This window comes from Cupressus sempervirens, chromosome 6 (genome assembly GCF_028749045.1).
Source record: "Cupressus sempervirens isolate cs-2001-9-10 chromosome 6, ASM2874904v1, whole genome shotgun sequence".
NCBI lineage: Eukaryota > Viridiplantae > Streptophyta > Pinopsida > Cupressales > Cupressaceae > Cupressus > Cupressus sempervirens.
This window is the reverse complement of record NC_143123.1, coordinates 632447721-632468073: the sequence shown is the minus strand read 5'-3', so window position 1 is coordinate 632468073 and position 20353 is coordinate 632447721. Positions and strand designations below refer to the sequence as shown.

At 35.2% G+C, this 20353-nt stretch overlaps 1 protein-coding gene across 2 annotated transcripts in view; it reads left to right on the top strand.

Annotated features, from left to right (window-relative positions):
* The window catches only part of LOC149553820 (C5orf35), a 67692-nt gene extending 48253 nt beyond the window's left edge, over positions 1-19439 (top strand). Inside the window, exons 2-4 of one of the 2 annotated variants that reach the window (XM_089789176.1) lie at positions 15252-15349; positions 17565-17836; positions 18293-19439. In XM_089789176.1, the coding sequence (XP_089645302.1) occupies positions 15252-15349; positions 17565-17836; positions 18293-19104 (1182 nt within the window). In that variant the 3' untranslated portion in view covers positions 19105-19439. Of the gene's footprint in view, positions 1-15232; positions 15350-17564; positions 17837-18292 lie in introns of both variants that reach the window. The other variant, XM_089789177.1, reaches the window with a different exon arrangement.
* The last annotated feature ends 914 nt before the right edge of the window (positions 19440-20353 follow it).

The following is a 20353-nucleotide window of genomic DNA, read 5'->3' as shown; positions in this document are numbered from 1 at the left end:
TTGGGTTGGAGTTTCACCCGTACAAGTAATGAGTGACTAAAACAAGCCACATAGAAACTTGTGCCACCAGCATTTAAATTATCTCCCTTGTATGTATTTAATTTCTACTTCAAAAGCCTTAAAGGGAATTTGATCCTTATAGGGATTTCTTAAAATTTCCAAGTCACCCTTTTACCATCCCAAAAGGGGGAAATTTGAACTTTGTAAGGATTGTTAACTTTTTCTTTTGACTTGTCAAAGTGGGGAAATTCGAATCCCATTGGTATAATTTTCTAATTTTATACTTAGCCTTTTTTACCTTAATTTGTCCATAAGAGGGGAAATTTTATCCCCATAAGGATAAATTCATTCCCATACTTAGATATTTTTTCCCCATGGTTTACCACTACCGAAGAGTTAGTCTCAGATAGAGATAAAATTTGTGGGACAGTTTTGGCTAAGCTATGTTTCAATTCAGTTTACCATCCTCCAATGGATGGGCAAATATTGCAAATAGGAGTTTGGGAGATCTTTTGAGGTGCATAGAAAAATCTCAATGTTTTTATGAGGGGACATCCTTGGGACTTGGGGACTTGGAGGGGACATACCCCCATCATCCCACCACTACTCAAGTCTCAAGAATATTTCCAGTGTGTCCCATGGTTTGAGGACTTTGGGATACCCCCAAGATATTTTGGAAAACTCAAGGAGTCTCCCAATTATTTCCGGACTTGTGGGTGTTGCAAAAGAATAATAAATTTCTGAAAATAACATTTTCCTTGAAGATTCGTGAGGTTTTAAATGCCTTAATTTGTGCTTGATTTACCTTGGTTGTTGATGTATTGTAGTGTTTGGTGATTTTTTTATAGGATTAATTATTTCAGTAACGACTTGTGCATTCATTTCTCAAGTTTTTGAACAATAGCATAAAATTCTTGACCCTAGACTAAGTACTTTCTTTTGACTTTAATTAAGTTCTTGTTGAAGTATGCAATAAGTATCAGCTTTGGTTTCACACTCCTCCAATGGTTGTTGCACTTGCATGGCAATTTAATTGAAATATTGTCAAGATTGGGTAATGCCAATATTGGCTGAGCTGAGCTGTGACCTCTTCCTTGAGGAGCTGAAAACTCTTTTCTACTACTCCTGTTTGTGGAAACTGGACCTATTTCCTTTAATGGTTTTTGTGTTTGGTGCACATATACCACTGAATTTTTTGATAAACTTCCCATAGAATTTGGCAGGGCCATGAAAACTTTTTCCTCAATTGTTCTGTTTGGTGATGGCCAATCTACAATTGCCTTTGCCTCCTTTATATCTGTTTTGAGCTCTTTCTGTGAAATAAGGATGAGGTATACCATTACACTTTTTCAGGTTTATTAGCAATTTCTCTTTTTGTAGTCTCTGTAAAACTATTTTAAAATGTTCTCTTTTCATCTTCCTAAAAATCAAACTCCAGATAAACAATTACAAACTTACCGAGATAGCATTTAAGCACCTCATTTAGTAATCTTTTGAAGGTGTTGGGTGCCTTTGTTGATTTGAATGACATGAACAGCTTCTTGTACAACCCATCTTTGGTCTTGAAAGTAGTTCTCCATTCATTGCCCTCTTTGATATAAATTTGATGATATCCACTCTTCAAATCAATTTTTGTGAAGCAACTTGCCCCATTCAGACAATTCACTGAATCATGCATCTGAGCTAGAATAGATACTTTTACTTTGAACTCATTTATGGCCTAAGAATCTATAAACAAGCCATTCTTCATCCTCCTTTGGCACTAGTAGGTATAACACAAGACTCAAGCTTGCTTTCATCAAACATTTGTCCAATAGTTTGTAGACTTGTCTTGTCTCCTCCTCATTCTCTACTTGTCTCAATATATAAGTTTCCTTATTTCATAAGCTTGTTTCTACAATCAACTACATTCAATTTCTAGTTCTTTTAATTGGTGTGAATCCTTTTGTCTTCACAAGTGATAATGTTTCAGCATAGTCTCCAAGCAATTTTTGCAGGTCTAATCGAATTTCCTCTTCCATGCTTGCTCTTTTTTCTTGCTTTTTTTTATAAGTGAGAAGGCCTTGGCCTTTTATAGTTGTTCCAATGCAATGAAAGGCCAAGATCGATCTAAGATCAAGGGCTGAGATTTCTCCCCGTGAACCCTAATTAGGTTTGCCAAATTTACAAACAATTACATGAGGGCACCAAATCACTGGCCAAGATGAAAATCACAATGATTTTGATAACCAATGAGAATATAGGACACTTGGCATGCTGTGATTACTTGTGCTTGAAATTGGATTTTTTTGATTGGAAAGGACAACCGATTGCCAACTCATAATCTTGTAGACTTATTTAATCTCATGTGCTTTGAATATTTGCTTGTGGAATGTATCTGATAAAACTTTAAATATTTCTTGCTCGATTGTTAGAGAGCAACTTTCGATGAAGAAAGTCTTGATTCTCAATCCTTCTGACTTTGATTAACTCTTCCAGAACTATTAGCCTCTTGTGGATGATTGAGATGGCTCCTGTTGCTCCATCCTTAAGATTTCCTCCATCCTCTAAACTTTTCTCATGGCTTTGACTTGACTTGATCTTGCATCTTGGGTTTGTGAATCTGACTTGAACTTGATTTTCAAATTCTCTTTGATCTCAATCTGAATTTTCACTTTGATATAGTGACCTGAATCTGTAATGTACCCTGAAAGGATCTTGTTCAATTTGTTTTAAAAATTTCTAATTATGACTTTAGTTGTAACATCCTTGTGCATTTTCTAATATTTTTCTTTCTTCCCTATGATTGTTACTAAGATGAGTTCTATCTTATTTTAGTTCCCTCAAAAGATACGCACGCACGCACGCACACACACACACACACACACACACACACACACACACACACACACACACACACTGCAATTCTTCAAAATATAATATCTCTATTCTTGACTCTAAAGCTGGTCTCTGCTTCATGTATATCTATGTGCACCTCAGCCATTGGATAGAACATATCCTCATTCTTACTCCCTGACTTATTCTATTGCTTCCTTTCTGACCAAGACTTCTGATTGATTGCTGAGTAGATAAGGTTTATACCATCTATCATATTGGGTGCTTTTGGGATCTTATTATACTTGCTAAGTAGGTTACATCAAATTGATATGCACGCTTCGTATTATCCTTTTTTATTATGCTTATTCAAGCCAATATAGCGTGCACCGCTCTGAGGAGGAGATATTCCCATCCGAGAAATCAATGTGAAGTGTAAGCGCATGTCTATAGATAGATGAGGAAAGGTGGATAGATGAAGAAAAGAAGTGTTCTCCTCATGTTCCCCCTAATAATCATGTATTTAGGCGCCGGGGAACTAAACTATATTCATTGGGGCCTCGGCTTGACACCTCCTATTGATCAGTGGCCACCGACCAAAGCCTTCATTTCCCACTATTAGCTTTCATCCGGGGGCCTTAATCCAGTAATGAGTGGCTCCATTCCCCATCCTTCTCCATCAGTTGTTAGCTTCCCTTGCCTCCCATCCATCCGATCCACCCCAGTAAAGCTTATTCCCGAATAAAGACAGCTAACCCGAAATCAAGACCAATAGGCTTCATCTTCTTCTTTCCTTATCAGCAACTTCTCATCTACCTAACTACTGTGATAGTAATAGCTCCCTCTATATCCAATGATTGTTGTAAGATTACTAGGATTCCCATAAATTGCAGGGAAACCATTATTCTCTTATCTAACGTAGCCTCCAGCTGTACTCTCAAGTGTCTTCCTTAGAGTGTAAATGGCCTTTTTCTAATGTTTGGACTTCCAATGTGGGGAACAGACAGTTTTATGTATGCGAGTATTGGACATTGAACAATCTTTTATTGACACAAATTATACTGTTGAGTAGCAGATTACTCTCCTATGATTGATGATGCCTAGGCACAATATATAAAAATTGGAATATTCTTAATCATGATTTTTTTGTTCCTCGCATCTGCCTAATCGGATATATATGGTTTGAAAGGCCACCCCTATCTCTAGAATCTGATATATATTTGTTGCGTGCCTCTGCTAACTATACTTTATTTCCACTTTCGAGCTTATTGCTAAGGTTATCTAATAGAGTATATATATCGACGTTGTAATTGCACGTTTCCCTATATGGATGTTAAAGTTATCTTTGGAACGTGAATGTCTATACTTTCTATCATTTGGGATTACACCACCAACATGATAACTTAGTTGCGTGCAAGCACAACTGAATCCTCAAATCGTTATTCTTGCATTGGTCATACCTACATGGCTCTAGTATCACATTTGTCATGGTCATTGTACAAGTCTTTGTAGGGATGTTCTTCAAATTCCACTTTCTCTAATCAAATGATTTCTTATGCAAATTGTATCCTCTCCATTAATATGTCTCCTTTATCCATTGTTCGCCATCGTGTTGATTCCTTGATGATTATTCATCTTCCATTCCGTTACGTCTATTCTATCCTCTGTGTATGGCTCTCTAACAAAATTCGCTTCTGAATGATTATCTTTGTTCTTTTCCCTATCGTGTCTTGAGTACTTATATACTTGTATTATGGAAATATATTCTCCAATGTAACTAAGTTTAGGCCTGATGCTTCCTGATTGTTTGATGGCTGGTATGTATCTGCTATTTTCCCTTTTTCTCCCCTCTAAAGGAAGAATTGCCTATCTATTTATATTCCTTATATGGAATAGCTGTGTCCCTTCAGTTAGTAATAAATTGTGACCCTTCGATTTTCTTCCGTAATTATACTTAATGTAATCACCTCTTTGTTCTCATAAATCTTAATATATAATATAATTGCTCTTATTATAATATAATGTTATATATTGTAATATAATAATATTTTATCTGAAAATTATATATTATATTATCATATTATTTATTCCTAGCTTGTTCTCTTCTTCTATTATATTAACACTACAATTCATTTAATAATTGTAATATAATTTATTACTAAATCGATTCCTTATTTTGTTCTCTATTTTAAAATTTTATGGGGCAAAATAGGGGACATGACAGTCTGCCCTTCCTCAAAGTGCTTGTCCTAAAGCAATTCAATATTTTCTCCTTTTGATTTGGTCGATGCACCTCACTATAGTCCTAGAACAACAATTTCAACTTTGGGATTAGATCGTTATAAATATAAATTTAAAGATTGCAAGATTCAATTTAAATTACTAATATTGATTTTAAAGAAGGAACTTATCTTGATTTGTTGTAGCACTTAAGTGATTCTTGTCTTTGGTGAATATATCTCTCAAACATAAAATCGCTACAATGTTCTCTATGCCAATAAGGGCGACATTCCATAAGAATGCCCTTTGCCCATAATAGCAACATTCTATAAGAATGACCTCTACCATAATTGGTGACATTCATTGACAATGTCCTCTGCCAAGAGTGGCGACGCTCATTGAGAACATCTTCTGCCAAGCCTGGCGATACTTCTCTAAGAATGCCCTTTGTCCATAATAGCAGTGCTCACTAAGAACACTCTCTTCTATTTATGGCGACATTCACTACAAGCGCCCTCTACCAGGCATGGCGCTGTTCACTAAGAACGCCCTCTATGGCTGACATCAACACTCTCTTCTATTTATGGCGACATTCACTACAAGCGCCCTCTACTAGGCATGGCAGTGTTCACCAAGAACACCTTCTATGGCTGACATCCAAGAATGTCCTCTATGGCCAACATTCAATGATGTCCTCTGTGGCCGACATTCACATGATGTCCTTTGTGGCCGACATTCGAGGATGCCCTCTATGGCTGACACTCGAGGATGCCCTCTATGGCTGACACTCAAGAATGCCCTCTATGGCCGACATTCACACTATGTCCTTTATGGCCGACATCCAAGGGTGCCCTCTATGGTCGACATTCATAAAGAATGCCCTTTGTGGCCGACATTTAAGAATACCTTCTGTGGTCAACATTCATTACGAATGTCCTCTGTGACCGGTGTTCAAAAATGCCCTCTATACAAATCTCTTGGGTCTCTGGATTCCCTTAGGAATCATGACATCCATTTTGATTGCCCTCCTTTTTAATTCTTATAAATAACTCATTTTGTCACATATCATTCTAAGATGATCTCAATTTGTTCCTTATGCTTTTAGTATTGCTCTGAATAGATATCGTCGCAATTTAATGTGTCTTCCTTTGAGATTTATCGAACCATAACTAAATCATGATGTCATCTTTCTCGTGATTGAATGATGGACATTTAAAAAAATAAATAGATTTCTTTCTCTTATTTGATGTTTGTATATTTTCTACTCTGTAGGATGGCAAGATCATGCTCTGATACCACTATAATGTACCTTGAAAGGATCTTGTTCAATTTGTTTTAAAAATTTCTAATTATGACTTTAGTTGTAACATCTTTATGAATTTTCTAATGTTTTTCTTTCTTCCGTATGATTGTTACTAAGATGAGTTCCATCTTATTTTAGTTCCCTCAAAAGATTTGTATATATACATATATATACGCTGCAACTCTTCAAAATTTAATATCTCTATTCTTGACTCAAAAGCTGGTCTCTGCTTCATGTATATCTATGTGCACCTCAACCATTGGATAGAACTATCCTCATTCTTACTCCCTGACTTATTTGCTCATTGCTTCCTTTCTGACCAAGACTTCTGATTGATTGCTGACTAGATAAGGTTTATACCGTCTATCATATTGGGTGTTTTTGGGATCTTATTATACTTGCTAAGTGGGTTACCGCCTTCTTCTTTCCTTTTCAGGAACTTCTCATCTACGTAACTACTGCTATAGTAATAGCTCCCTCTATATCCAATGATTGTTGTAAGATTACTGGGATTCCCATAAATTGCAGGCAAACCATTATTCTCTTATCTAACGTAGCCTCCAGCTGTACTCTCAAGTTTCTTCCGTAGAGTGTAAATGGCCTTTTTCTAATATTCAGACTTCCAACTTGGGGAATAGACAGTTTTATGTATGCGAGTATTGGACATTGAACAATCTTTTATTGACACAAATTATACTGTTGAGTTGCAGATTACTCTCCTATGATCGATGATGCCTGGGCACAATATATAAAAATTGGAATACTCTTAATCATGATTTTTTTGTTCCTCGCATCTGCCTAGTCGGATATATATGGTTTGGAAGGCCACCCCTATTTCTAGAATCTGATATTTGTTTGTTGCATGCCTCTGCCAATTATACTTTATTTCCACTTTCCAGCTTATTGCTAAGGTTATCTAATAGAGTATATATATCGATGTTGTACTTGCATGTTTCCCTATATGGATGTTAAAGTTATCTTTGGAACGTGAATGTCTATACTTTCTGTCATTTGGGATTACACCACTGACATGATAACTTAGTTGCTTGCAATCACAACTGAATCCTCAAATCGTTATTCTTGCATTGGTAATACCTTCATGGCTTCAGTATCACATTTGTCAGTCTTTATACAATAGTCTTCGTAGGGATGTTCTTCAAATTCCACTTTCTCTAATCGAATGATTTCTTATGCAAATTGTATCCCCTCCATTAATATGTCTCCTTTATCCATTGTTCGCCATTGTTTTGATTCCTTGATGATTTTTCATCTTACATTCCGTTACATCTATTCTATCCTCTGTGTATGGCTCTCTAACAAAATTCGCTTCTGAATGATTATCTTTGTTCTTTTCCCTATTGTGTCTTGAGTACTTATATACCTATGTTATGGAAATATATTCTCCAATGTAACTAAGGTTAGGCTTGATGCTTCCTGATTGTTTGATGGCTGGTATGTATCTGCTTTTTTCCCCTTTTCTCCCCTCTAAAGGAAGAATTGCCTATCTATTTATATTCCTTATACAGAATAGGTGTGTCCCTTTAGTTAGTAATAAATTGCGACCCTTCGATTTTCTTTCTTAATTATACTTAATTATACTTGATGTAATCACCTCTTTGTTCTCATAAATCTTAATATATATAATATAATTGCTCTTATTATAATATAATGTTATATATTGTAATATAATAATATTTTATCTGAAAATCAATATATTATATTATTATATTATTTATTCCTATCATGTTCTCTTATTTTATTATATTAACACTACAATCCATTTAATAATTGTAATATAATTTATTACTAAATCAATTCCTTATTTTGTTCTTTATTTTTAAATTCTATGGGGCAAAATAGGGGACATGACAGAATCCTCCTCCTCGCTTTGAAGTCTCTTGAGCTTGAACCCGAAATTGGCCTTCCTTTTGTAGCTTGCACTTGAGGTCCTTGAGGTTTTGATTATTGCCTCTTTTTCCTCCCTAGCCAAGCCCCTCTTGACCTTGTAAAACATGAAGAGATGCATTGAGTTTGTGGGATGACGAGAAGAGACATTGAAGAAACTTATAATTTTCATGAAATAGCATTCTCCTTCCTGCCATTGCAAATCATCAATTATACTTTGGAGATAAAAAATTTCAATCGGTAAGGGAAGGGTTTATGATTTATATTCGATCTGGTAAGCAAAGTCCTAAAAATGCCTTCTCCTTTTTGCCTTAGTGATTTTTTTCATGGTTTGAATTTGAAAATAATTTGTAATTTACCTGATGAATTGTTTCCAAAGGAAATTAAGAAAGCTCCACAATTAACCCTATTGCGATTGGAATAGCTTACTCCCCCTTCATTATGTTTTATCAATTATGTTTGAATGTAAATTCAAACTGAAGATTCTATTTCAAATTGAGATCTGCATTATAAACAAATAGAATAGATCAAATTTAGAGAACAATTATCTCCTTACCACCAAAATTTTAGTTTTCCCTAGCAACATGCCCAATCTGATTAAACCCAAAGCTCTCTGATTAAGCGAAAAGGTTGGGACTGCTATCTCTGAGCCGATCTCCTAATCTTATACTATTCGCTGCCTAAATCTCTCCCATTCTCTGCCAATATAGATGCTCTGTCTGATCTGGAGGTTGTTTGCTGCCTAATCAAGAGGCAAATTACTGCTAAATCACTTGGGAGAGCAGAGGTACTTCGCTACTAATTGTGGGATGTAGTTGCTGCTCAAGAATCGTTGATTTGTTTTCTGAAATGATGTCCAAATGAAAGATAGGAGGCCTTTATTTATAGGCGACTTTCACACTGCCCAAGGGGGGCGATTTGCTTTCAAATGGTGTTTAATTTTAATTCAGAATTTTGAACCTCCTCCATTGAGGCTGACCTGCATGTAGTGTCTTGATTTAAAAATTTGAATTTTTTGGAAGGGCAAATTTGGCCTCTTGGTGCTGGGCGGAAATGGGGATAATTTACGAAAAAAATGCCGAAGAGGGCGGGTTGCACCCTCTCTTGGGCAATGTCTTGAAACAAAACTTAAATTCACCACTTTAAAATTGATCTAAAAATCAAATCTAGGCCGTCCCCTCTGGTTTTGGAATAAAAAAAGTGCATTATAAAATGGACTAGGTCTGAATTTAGTAGGTTGGAAATTGCATAAATTTGGGCAGTTAATGCCCAAGGAGGGTTGGATTCCGACCCTTCTTCGGCAATACTTTTAGGTAAAGCTTCAATTTGCCCAGCACCATCCTCATTGATCAGATTTTTCACTTGGAGCCTCACTACTTCCCACCAATTTTGATCTATGCCTCAATCGGAGCTAAAGCTATGGGGGTGGAATTCTAATGATCTTGGGCAAAAATGCCCAAAAAAGGTCAAATACATTCCCAACCAAATACATTCGATCAAACATACTAAAAACTCCCTCGTTCAAGTCACCTTTCCATCAAATTTGCCAAGTTTGAATAGATTCCCAAAGGCACTAATGATTTGGGCCATAAGGGAAGGTCGGAAATCTTATGATTTTGGGCATTAATGCCCAAAAAAGGTTGGATTCCTAAATGTTTTGGGCAATCCCAGCCATCAGAAAAAATGTTTCCGAGTCCACAAACCCACTAAATGTTCACTCTTTCAAGTGACTTTTCCATCAAATTTCCTAAGTTTTCATGATTCCATGCCGCCATCAATGAATTTGACTTAAAGTGGAAGGTTGGAATTCTCATTTTGGGAAAAAAATGCTCAGAAAGGGTTGGATTCCAACCTACTTTGGGCAATCTTTGTTAAAACCTTAGTCATTTCTACCACAACTTCCATCCTTATAACCATTTCTCCATTGAATTTAGCCAAGGTTTTAATATATTTCAGAGGCACCAAAGATTTGAGATTAAATAGTTTGGAATCTCAGAATTATGGGCAAAATCCCCAGAAAGGGTCAGATTCCGTCCTATTTTGGGCAATCTCAATCAGCAACATTTTTAATTTTTTTAAAGTGTCAAAAGTTAAAACCTTCAGATCTGCCTCATTTTCCTGGAAACCTTTTTGACTAAAGGGCTCAGGACTTGAAGAAATGTTGCTATAAGATCCATTCAGACTACTAAGCCTACTGCAGAAAGAAAAAGAGGAGTCCACATTTGCAACGAGGCAATGGTGTGCAAACCACACAACAAGATGCATGGAGGTTCAAACACCTCTATTAATAGTGCTTTATATTGGGTTATAGACTCACAATCAACCAAAAGATGCAACAATCAGAAATGACAAAAGAGCCATGATATCAATAATTGATCATGCTTAATAATCCCTCCCAAACTCCAGAATTCCATGTGCTAAGGACCAAGGATACACTCAGTTACAAACATTATTAAACAAATTAGCTACCTTTTTGTGATTTGCATTGTGAGTTGCAGAGAATGGGAGAGATTAGGAGATCAATAACTGATTTCTACGATTTCAATTTAAAAGATACAAATCAATTCAACCATATCTACGACTATACATTACAAGTAACATAAAGGTACGTACAAGTAAAAGATTTAGGATACATACTGAGTTAACTGAATTAACTGACGGTGTGTTGTGCAAGTCTCAAAATCTGGCAAAGAGGAGAAGTATTAGCATAGGCTTAACCTCCCAACCACGGATCTTAACATATCCCCACACAATCTCTTACAAGAAATGCTCTCCCTAGCTCGGGATAGACTGGGGCACTACACTCCTGCCATCTTGAGCATATTGGTGTTAGAGTGTCGGCTAAGCAATAGACAAGGCTGAGGAATTTCTCCATCAACCTTTCCTCTGTCAGCTAGCACTCTTGACCTCTAGTAATCATTTATGGAAAGCATGCCTCTACACTTCCTTGGCCAAGGATTTAGGTGGGTATTAAACAATCTGATCACCACCGCTCGACTTGACAACCGATTACATCTTAGACAATCATGGGCTGACTTGGACTTATGCAATCTCTTTCTCTAATTGATCATATATTTAAGACACTGAATATTAGTTTTCTTTTCTTTTCTCTTGCAGGATTCCTCTCCTCTTATAGGATTCCTCTCCTTTTCACCCATTTACACTTGGCTCTACTGGCCCTGGGTGCATCCTAGAAGACTGCTGATAATCATGAGATTCTTTTAAATCAGAAATGTTTGTGAAACCATTTTGAAATCAATCACAACTGGTACATATCAAGTAGCGGCGAAAACAGATGATATTTCAAGGCATATTTTTCATGACATAAAAGTACTATTTGATTTTATTGGCTGGGCATTCCTTTTCCTAGAATTATAGTAGTTCATCCTTATGGCATGCACCCAATGTTTATGAATAGGAACTTGTCATAATATGAAAAAAGGAATAAGGAGTGAAGCCGAAGCTTCTCAAATGCTAATCGTGCTCAATGCTAACACTGCGTTTGAATAAAAGTAGCTTTCTTGAATTGTAAGGCATTGCATATAATGCAAATAATTTGAGAAAAATACGTGACCTGGATACAGAGAGAAACAAGGCAAGTCGTTGGTGCAGTAGCAACCACTATGTAAGATATGGCTTCACCCGAGCAGCTCAGTATTGCATAACTGTTATGGTATTATGCTTCTGTTATCAAACGAGAGATAAGAAGAATATAACAGAAGAATTTGTTTTAAAGAGAATCGTATTGAATGGAAATATAGTCTCCCATTGCGGTTACAAGGAGCTTGATTTGTAGTTACAAGAATACTTTAAATTCAATTTTTTAGAAACAAAAATGCCGCTAAAGGGTGGCAATGCTCATGTTTTGGAAACATAAAGAAGTATATATTTTCTCCATAATCTTAAACAATATAATGTTTATATATATATATATATATATATATATATATATATATATATATATGTATATGTATATATATATGTATATATATGTATGTATGTATATTATGTCATCATGCCTTTAATTTTTTTGTCTAGGATGGTACCTACGTATGCATATGTAATTTTGAGAGTACTATAGTTTCTTTTTTATCGTTATATTCTCTCTAGATACATAGGCATATACTTATGTATACATGTAAGTGCAAATTCATAGACATTATTAGAGTATCATGGTGGCATCATATATATATATATATATATAAAAGAGAAGTCTAAAATGTTGAGCACATCCATAGTCTCAGAAAAGAAAAAGAGGTAATAGTTCTTTCACGATATTAAAGGTTTATTATAATTTCTCTTGCTAAAAAATTGACCAAGTAGCTCATGACTGTCCAAGGTATACTTTGTTGCCTAGTCATTAAATTCTTTATCAAGGTAGTTAGAGTCCATACCTGATAGTTTGATGATGGACTACATTGGTGCCCCATTCCTTGATTCTCGTTTAGCAGTGCTTACCCCCCTTCGTCTGCTCTTGCAACCAAAATGCATTTTCCACAATAATAACATGTTTTTTCCATTTAAATTGAAATATCAATAAAACAAAATAACTGATAACTGTCACAAAGGCTAACCACCACTAATCTTTATATTAAAATATAAGCATTTTTTTTTGTCAAAATAACAGAAATCAACTAACAAGTCATTTTACAACTTCCACTTCAAAAGATCATGATATCAGAAGTATCTAACTAACCATTACAATGGCTATGACATTATTTTAAAAGATCAAAAATTTGGGATGTAACAATTCATCTCTCAAACTATTAACATTGTAGTGTTAGTTCAAGAGTACATATATAATCTGTTTTGATCAACATTGAGAAGAATGTATTATCATGTGTAGAGAAACAAATAAACATATTCTAATTCAAGGAAGCCAGTAAAAATGCTTTAGACTGTGATAGAGTCTTGCAACAAGGATGGTATTGATTTGAACTTTGTAAGAGAAAACCCTTGAATAAGTCTGTACCTTGAATTTGAAAATGAGGAAGATGGAAGTTGAGATGTCAGCTTGCAGAAATAACTCACAAGACATAACTTTGTGGTTGCAAGAAACTCACAATAATTGACTTTTATTTTACCGGTTTGAGATTGCCACGGTCCATAATATTCAAAATTTCTGGGAAATAGATGTGAGAGCTTTTGAATTGACACTTTGCATCTCACCAAAAGAAAAATATATTTGCCATTTTTCTATCCCCATACTGTTTTCTTATTCAAATGTTATTTCTGGGATTTTGGGAGTACTAAGTGTTTCCTTTTTCTTTTGTCCCATCTTCTCTATAAGGAACTTAGTGGAACATAATCATTAAATTTTGTACATCTACACCATCAAGCTAAAAGCAGTAAATACTAAGCACATAGGAAATTGATGCTTCCTCGATTTATGTATGACATGAGTTGGTAATTTAGAGGAGCCCATTTTATTTTTGATGTCATCTAGATGTTGAAAGATTTGAATGTCAAGATTCTGAAGATTCAAGATTGTATTTTTAAATTTTTTGAATCTTTTGAACGAAAAGACAACAGAATTTGAAGACACCAAGCAATATTTTGAAGAGCATTTTAAAATACATTTCAACAAAAGTAATCAAAAACTAATACAAGAGAGTTGTCCCTTTTGAGAGGAAAGAAGCTTTAACAATTTATTTTAGAGACTGTATGTGTTCTCCTGTGTTTTTATTAGAGACATACCTTAACATAGTACTGGGATCACACATCCAAATAAGAGCTATAGAACGTGGCTATAAAAAAATGACATTACACAGGAAAAATATAGGACTTAAAAAATTTAAAACCTAAATACATTAAAGGCTAGAGACAAAGTAAAGAAATACTAATTGGAAACGATCAACCTTATGAATTAGAAATTTATTCACGAGTGAATAAATTTGTAGATTTCTTGGAGGCTTCCTAGCATTCTCCAATTGTAGTTGCTTAAAACATGCAAAATCAGAAATCTACATGATTTTCCTCAAATTCTATGCTGAAATTCCAGCTTGAATCTCTAGAGCATGCATATCTTTGCCCAATGTTGAGGTACTTCATCATAAGACTAGTGCATTGAATGTGTTTTAATGGAGAAAAAAATAATTGAACTTCATTGATATTGCCAGGGAAGTCATTTTTTCATATTCTTGACATCTGAACTGAACCTCAGTCTTGTAGGTTAGCAGTGGGTATGGTTATGGTGCACAAGTGAGCAAATAGGCTTATATAACTTTGTCATCTTGTGCAGAATCATTCAGTTGGTAACTTAATATTTACATAATAAAGCAAACTGGCTTTGTAGTTTTATTATTTATGGACGGATAATTGAGTGAATTCTTGGTATTATCTATTACGGACATCTAGACTCCACCACATCTTCTAATATGCAATTTCTAGAAGTCTTTATAGGTGTTTTCATTTCAGTGTCATATGATGGTTAGTATTCTTATTCATATTTGATCTGTGGGGATGAATTTTGTTTCTATGTTCATGTTTCTGCTTCATTCTAAGTGTATCGAAGTTTTATATTTAATCAGATAGTGTGCAATTGAAGCAAGCGAGAACTGAAAAGAAATGAGTAAGCATATTGCAAATTGTCATCTTGTCAAGAGTCACTTGTTTGATACCTTCTGTTTACTAATGAGACAACAAAGCAAACTAGAGTTATGCTAGTATAAGCTATGGATACCTTTTAGGATGAATTCACTGTATCGTCTTAGCAGAGAATTGCATACCTCACTGGGTTTTTTGATATGCTATTTCTAGATATTGGTCATATCTTTCTTTCAGAGATATATAATATGTGGTGTTATTTAGCATATTTGATCTGTAGAGATTGATTCTGCCACTTTACTCTCGTTTCTGTTTCTTTCTATACACTCACACATTCACACCCACACATGCACACCCACAAATTCATGTCCTATAATCAGCCAGATAAAGTGCAATAGAAGCTCAATTCACTGGGCACAAATTCAGTTTCTTACTAAGATGCAGGTGCATGGTTTTGCTGTAGCTTTGGGAAACCTTCCCTTCCAAATCTGTGTTGAGTAAAGCAGATCGGAGGCAAGTGCAACATGAAGCTGATGTGCATAGACTTTTCCTTGCTACGAGGTATGTTATATTGTTTCTCAAGGCCTTCATTTTATTTAAAATAAATTAAACTTTTTGTATAACTCAATATCAACCCAATTCAAGATTCTCAGGCTCTCATTCTACAATTTGATTCATTGTGAGAGACAAAGCATATAGTTATGTCTGATCATTACTGATTTCCTTATGCCTTTGCTGTATAAATCGTTTACACATGAAAATGCTTAAGAACATTCCAAAATGTCACACTTTTGAGCATAGCTGACAAAATCAGAATTTTAGTTGTTATTTGTTATGTGATGGGCAAGGTAAAGGTAGCTTTTTAAATTGCAAGAAGTAAGATACCAATTAGTGTACGAGGTCCCCACTGGGGAGCCCAACTAATTAGAGTGTTCTTTCACTTGTATCATATATTGTGTAAATTTTTTCCCCTAGTTTTTCACCTCATGACTATACTCAGTAGTAAACTCAAACTTGTAGCCCCATCCACAGCTGGGGTATAGATGCATCATAGTTCAATGAACTGCTGCTGGGATCCTCCGTATGACCATCATTTAGTCTAAGGTATGTAATGCAGTTAATATTATTTATTAGAATCATGAATGTGACCAAAGTTTTCCATTTCAAGGTGTATCCTGTGCTATACATGATCATTTCAAAGCCATTATAAGGCCAAAAACTGCTATTTTCAACTGATTTGCATATTTGCCAATATCAGAAAAAAGAATATAATGTGTGGGATTGGATGTCCGCAGCCACTACAAAAGGCCAGTTGAAAAGTTTAAGAAATAATGATATTATATTAATGTCAACAAGTGACCAAAATAGGTAATTGGAGATAAGGTACACCTTGTAAAAATAACAATAAAAAGTTTCCAAAAGGATCTACCTATTTTTTTAATATTGAGTTAGCAATGAGAAGTTGCCAAAGGGATCTACTGGTTTTTGATATTGGATTCGTATGTTTACTGAAATATTTTAAATAGAATGCTACTTTAGTTCTTTTATGTGTCAGATCAAACCAAACAAAGGTCCATGCTAGGAACTCACCATGATTAGCATGAGAAAAATCAACATAAAAATAGATCACTTATTCTAGGGGTCATCAAGCTTCCCATATGTGCTGGTTGTATCAGCAATCATGTCTTGTTCTCTACACTTAATAACAACTTAAACAACCTTTGGTTACAATCCACCATAATCAATAGTAAAAAGAGGGATATTAGCCATATAAGAATTTGGAGACCTCAACTTTGAAGCTTTGCATTTGAACCACTGCAAGTTCTAACTACTGTCATCTCCTTTCTAAACCACCAATAGTCTCAATTATGCAGTTCTATACAATATCTAAATCAGCCACATGCTCCTAAGAAGCAATATCTGTGAGGTGAGCTGCAACATTTGCCTAATTTGTATTTCCCATGTCAGCATTTCTTTTCCTCATCAATAAGAAAAGTTTGCTCCCTAACACTTGCCTCATGTTTGAGTATGCTCTGCCATTCTTTCCCAATCATCATTACCGACAACCACTCCAAGATTATGAGTATTGATCACATTTCATTTTGGAATGTTATCATCCCTTGGGAAATGGCCGTGGCAAATTAAGGCAGAAACATTATATAAATTGGCATTTCCATTGAGGAACCTTTCAAATTGTAACTGAGGCACTTGCAGCGACAATCTATCTTGCAATGCAAGAAAATAATCACATCTCTGCTGAATATGGTAGATGACCTAATCTCCCCCTTAAAACATATGAGCATGTATCGGCATTGAAGGAAGCCCCAGGATTTCAGTTATATGCAGTAGCCACCAATTTCTCATTCAGGAACAAAGTTACATATCTGCTAAATAATAAATAACCCCAAAGAGCACACCAAACCGCATAATTATTATTATGAGCTTACAATGAATATGACAACAAAATTCTCTTCCAAACAGATCTATCATCTAACAAACCCAATTTTAAAAAATGATTAGGGTTTCTACTAACAAGGCGGGGCAATTTAAAAAGCCTAACTTAGCTAACAGCTCTGCAAGTGCTAAATGCTGATGTAACAGAAGCAATCTAAAACAGGACTTCTTTGGTTCCAAACAAAAGGCTCAAAGATTGGCAAATTTATCAACCCACCTTTTTGAATGAGTTTATTATATATATTCCTATGTTTTCCAAATTACTTTTTGATTTGGCAACTATATATCTAATAGTTAAGTTAATCGACAACGTTTTTCTCAGCTATAATCATTTCGTCAAGACTGCCTGTGAAAAAGAGCCCGAGGAGATATGTGATCTTGCAAGCAGAATGTCATTTCAAGATCAACAGAAGCAGGTGCAAGAATATATACATGCTCAAATTCAGGCCATCTGCCAAGCTATGGATGATATGCTGGTTTTGGATGAGCAAATGGAAAAAGCAAAAACTGCCAGCACACCCATGAAACAGAGTGCTCGTCGGAGTGGCCTAAGTTTTGCTGTGGGTGCAAACAAGACATATCCAGATACAACTGGTAAGAACATAGAACAAATGTTTTTGACAGTATTTTACAAGGTTATTTTTGTAGCTCCATGTATTCCAAAATGATTGTTATACAGATTATATTGAACAGATAGCTTTGTACAGCTTTTTGTATTCTCTAATGCCTAAGAAAAGATGGAAGTTAAAATCTTATTTCAATACCAATCTTTCTTAGCTGAAATGCTCAAAGGAAACTGGTGGTCTTAAAAACCCGTATTATGATTAAGACCTCATTGCCAATCATGCACTACAATGGTTGTTGCAAAGGCAGTCAGTGAGTAATTGTCATGGATTGTGAAAGTGTTTTCAGAAATAGTTATGCAAGGAATACACTTGTTGTCAGGCGACTCCGCTAGTCCACTCTCTGTGAAGAGTAAAGATTTTCCTTATCTATAAACAGTTTGATTTATATCTTTGTAATTCCTACTTTATTTATTTTGCAGAACAGCTGTTGCTGCTACTAGGTTTATGAAACCTGTGGAATTGTCTAATGCTTTGATGGAGCGCATCGGATACACGCTTGAGTTGAAACCATCACAAGTATGCCATGAGGAAGGAGGCCAAGGGCTATATTTGTGTGGAAAAGCTGGAATTGGAACTGTTGTTTCATTTTACCCTGGTGTGATATATTCCCCATCGAATTACCGCTACATCCCAGGATACCCACGAGTTGATGCTGGAAATCCCTATTTGATTTCAAGGTATGATGGAATAGTTATAGATGCCCAACCTTGGGGAATAGGTGGTGAGACTCGTGAATTCTGGAATGGCTTTTTTGATAGGAGCATGGTAGAATTCTCTATTAGTAATCAACGAAATAAGTCAGATGTTTTGTGGCAAACACTAAGCAAGCCAAAGCAGAACATGTCGCTGACAAAAGGTGCTGTTGTGGAGAGAAGAAATCCTCTTGCTTTAGGACATTTTGCTAATCACCCAGATAAGGGAATGCAACCAAATGTGATGATTTGTCCATATAATTTTCCTTTAACAGACAAAAGAATGAGAACATACATTCCTAATTTACTGTTTGGCAGTGAAGAAGTGATAATGGAAAGATATGGTTCATTTTGGTTAAAATCAACATCTGGAGATGATATTAACGTGTCAGTTCCTCCAGCAATACGTACACTTGTCCTTGTGGCAACAAGGCCAATATGTGACGAAGAAATATTTTTAAATTATAGATTGAGTAACCCCAAAAGAAGACCTGATTGGTATCATCCAGTTGATGAGGAAGAAGATCGACGGAGATGGAGTTGACTTAATTCATTACAGGAAAATAAATTGAGGTCAATTATTATTTTAAATTTTCATGCTTTTATCAAGAAGTCTGAATGCCTTTTTATAAGAAGCTATAGCTATGCCGATAGCAATCTCCATTGGATTGTTTGATGAGATTGTCTATAAGGCATCTTGCTTGAATTTAGCTTTGGCACACAGATAAGACATTCTAAATTGAAACCTTTTACAGATGAGTTCTTTGTAGGATATATAATTTTCAGCCATGGTGAGGCTGGGTGCTTCATGCTGGTTTTTGATGTTGATTGCTTCTGATGATTCTAATGTCCAGAAATATTTAAATTATATTTTATTTATGCCTGGACTGGTAAGAAACTATATTTTGCTTAGAATGAAGGATAAGAAACTATATTCGTCGCATAAAGTGGGATGACTGTCAGGATCTTAAGGATTGCAGACAGGAGTACTTAAAATATTACAAGGTAAGTTAAAATATTTGTGACCCAATTATTCTAAGGTAAGCTAGATTTCAATGCTTAAATTCTCATCATCTTTTCGATTGGAAGTTTACTCAACCTTATGCCTCTTGACATGGTTCCAATTCATATATAGGTATGAGACAATAAGGTGTGGTCATAAGTGAATACTTTTATGCATGCATTCTCAAAGTGATGTTTGTTTGGAAAATACCCATCTTTGACTTTGCTTGAAGTGGATTTCAACTGTAAAGTCTTGAAGCTTGAATAGACTTTAAGTATTGTTAAGAATTGATGGCCATTTGGACGCTTTTTGGATTTATGCTATTGAATATATCATGCTTTAGTTTTGGTTGGGCTTCTTTAATTTGTATGTGTAATATTAACTGTTATTTTGTATGTATAGAGTGTAGAAAACGTACATGGAGTTTATAACTTTATTCACATGCTACTATATCGTTTTGGGTAATTGCACTCAAGATTGAAAATCACAGGCATTTTCAGCTGAAGATAGTCACAAAATAATGCTTGATGGGCTGGTACCTAAATTTAAAACCTGGTTTGAAACATCTCTGTTTCAAAAGCTGTATGGTATATATGTGTGCAGCTTTGTGTGTGGGTGAAAGAGGTAGCATTTATAAAGTTGATTCTGTAATTCTCAGTAGAAAAGGACATATTGTATGTGTCTGTTATAATCCGTTTCTGTATTAGTGAGAAATGTAGGAGGAATACTAAGTGAACAATTTTTTAATCGTACCATTTTGTATAATAATAAGATTATTCAAATCAGAGGC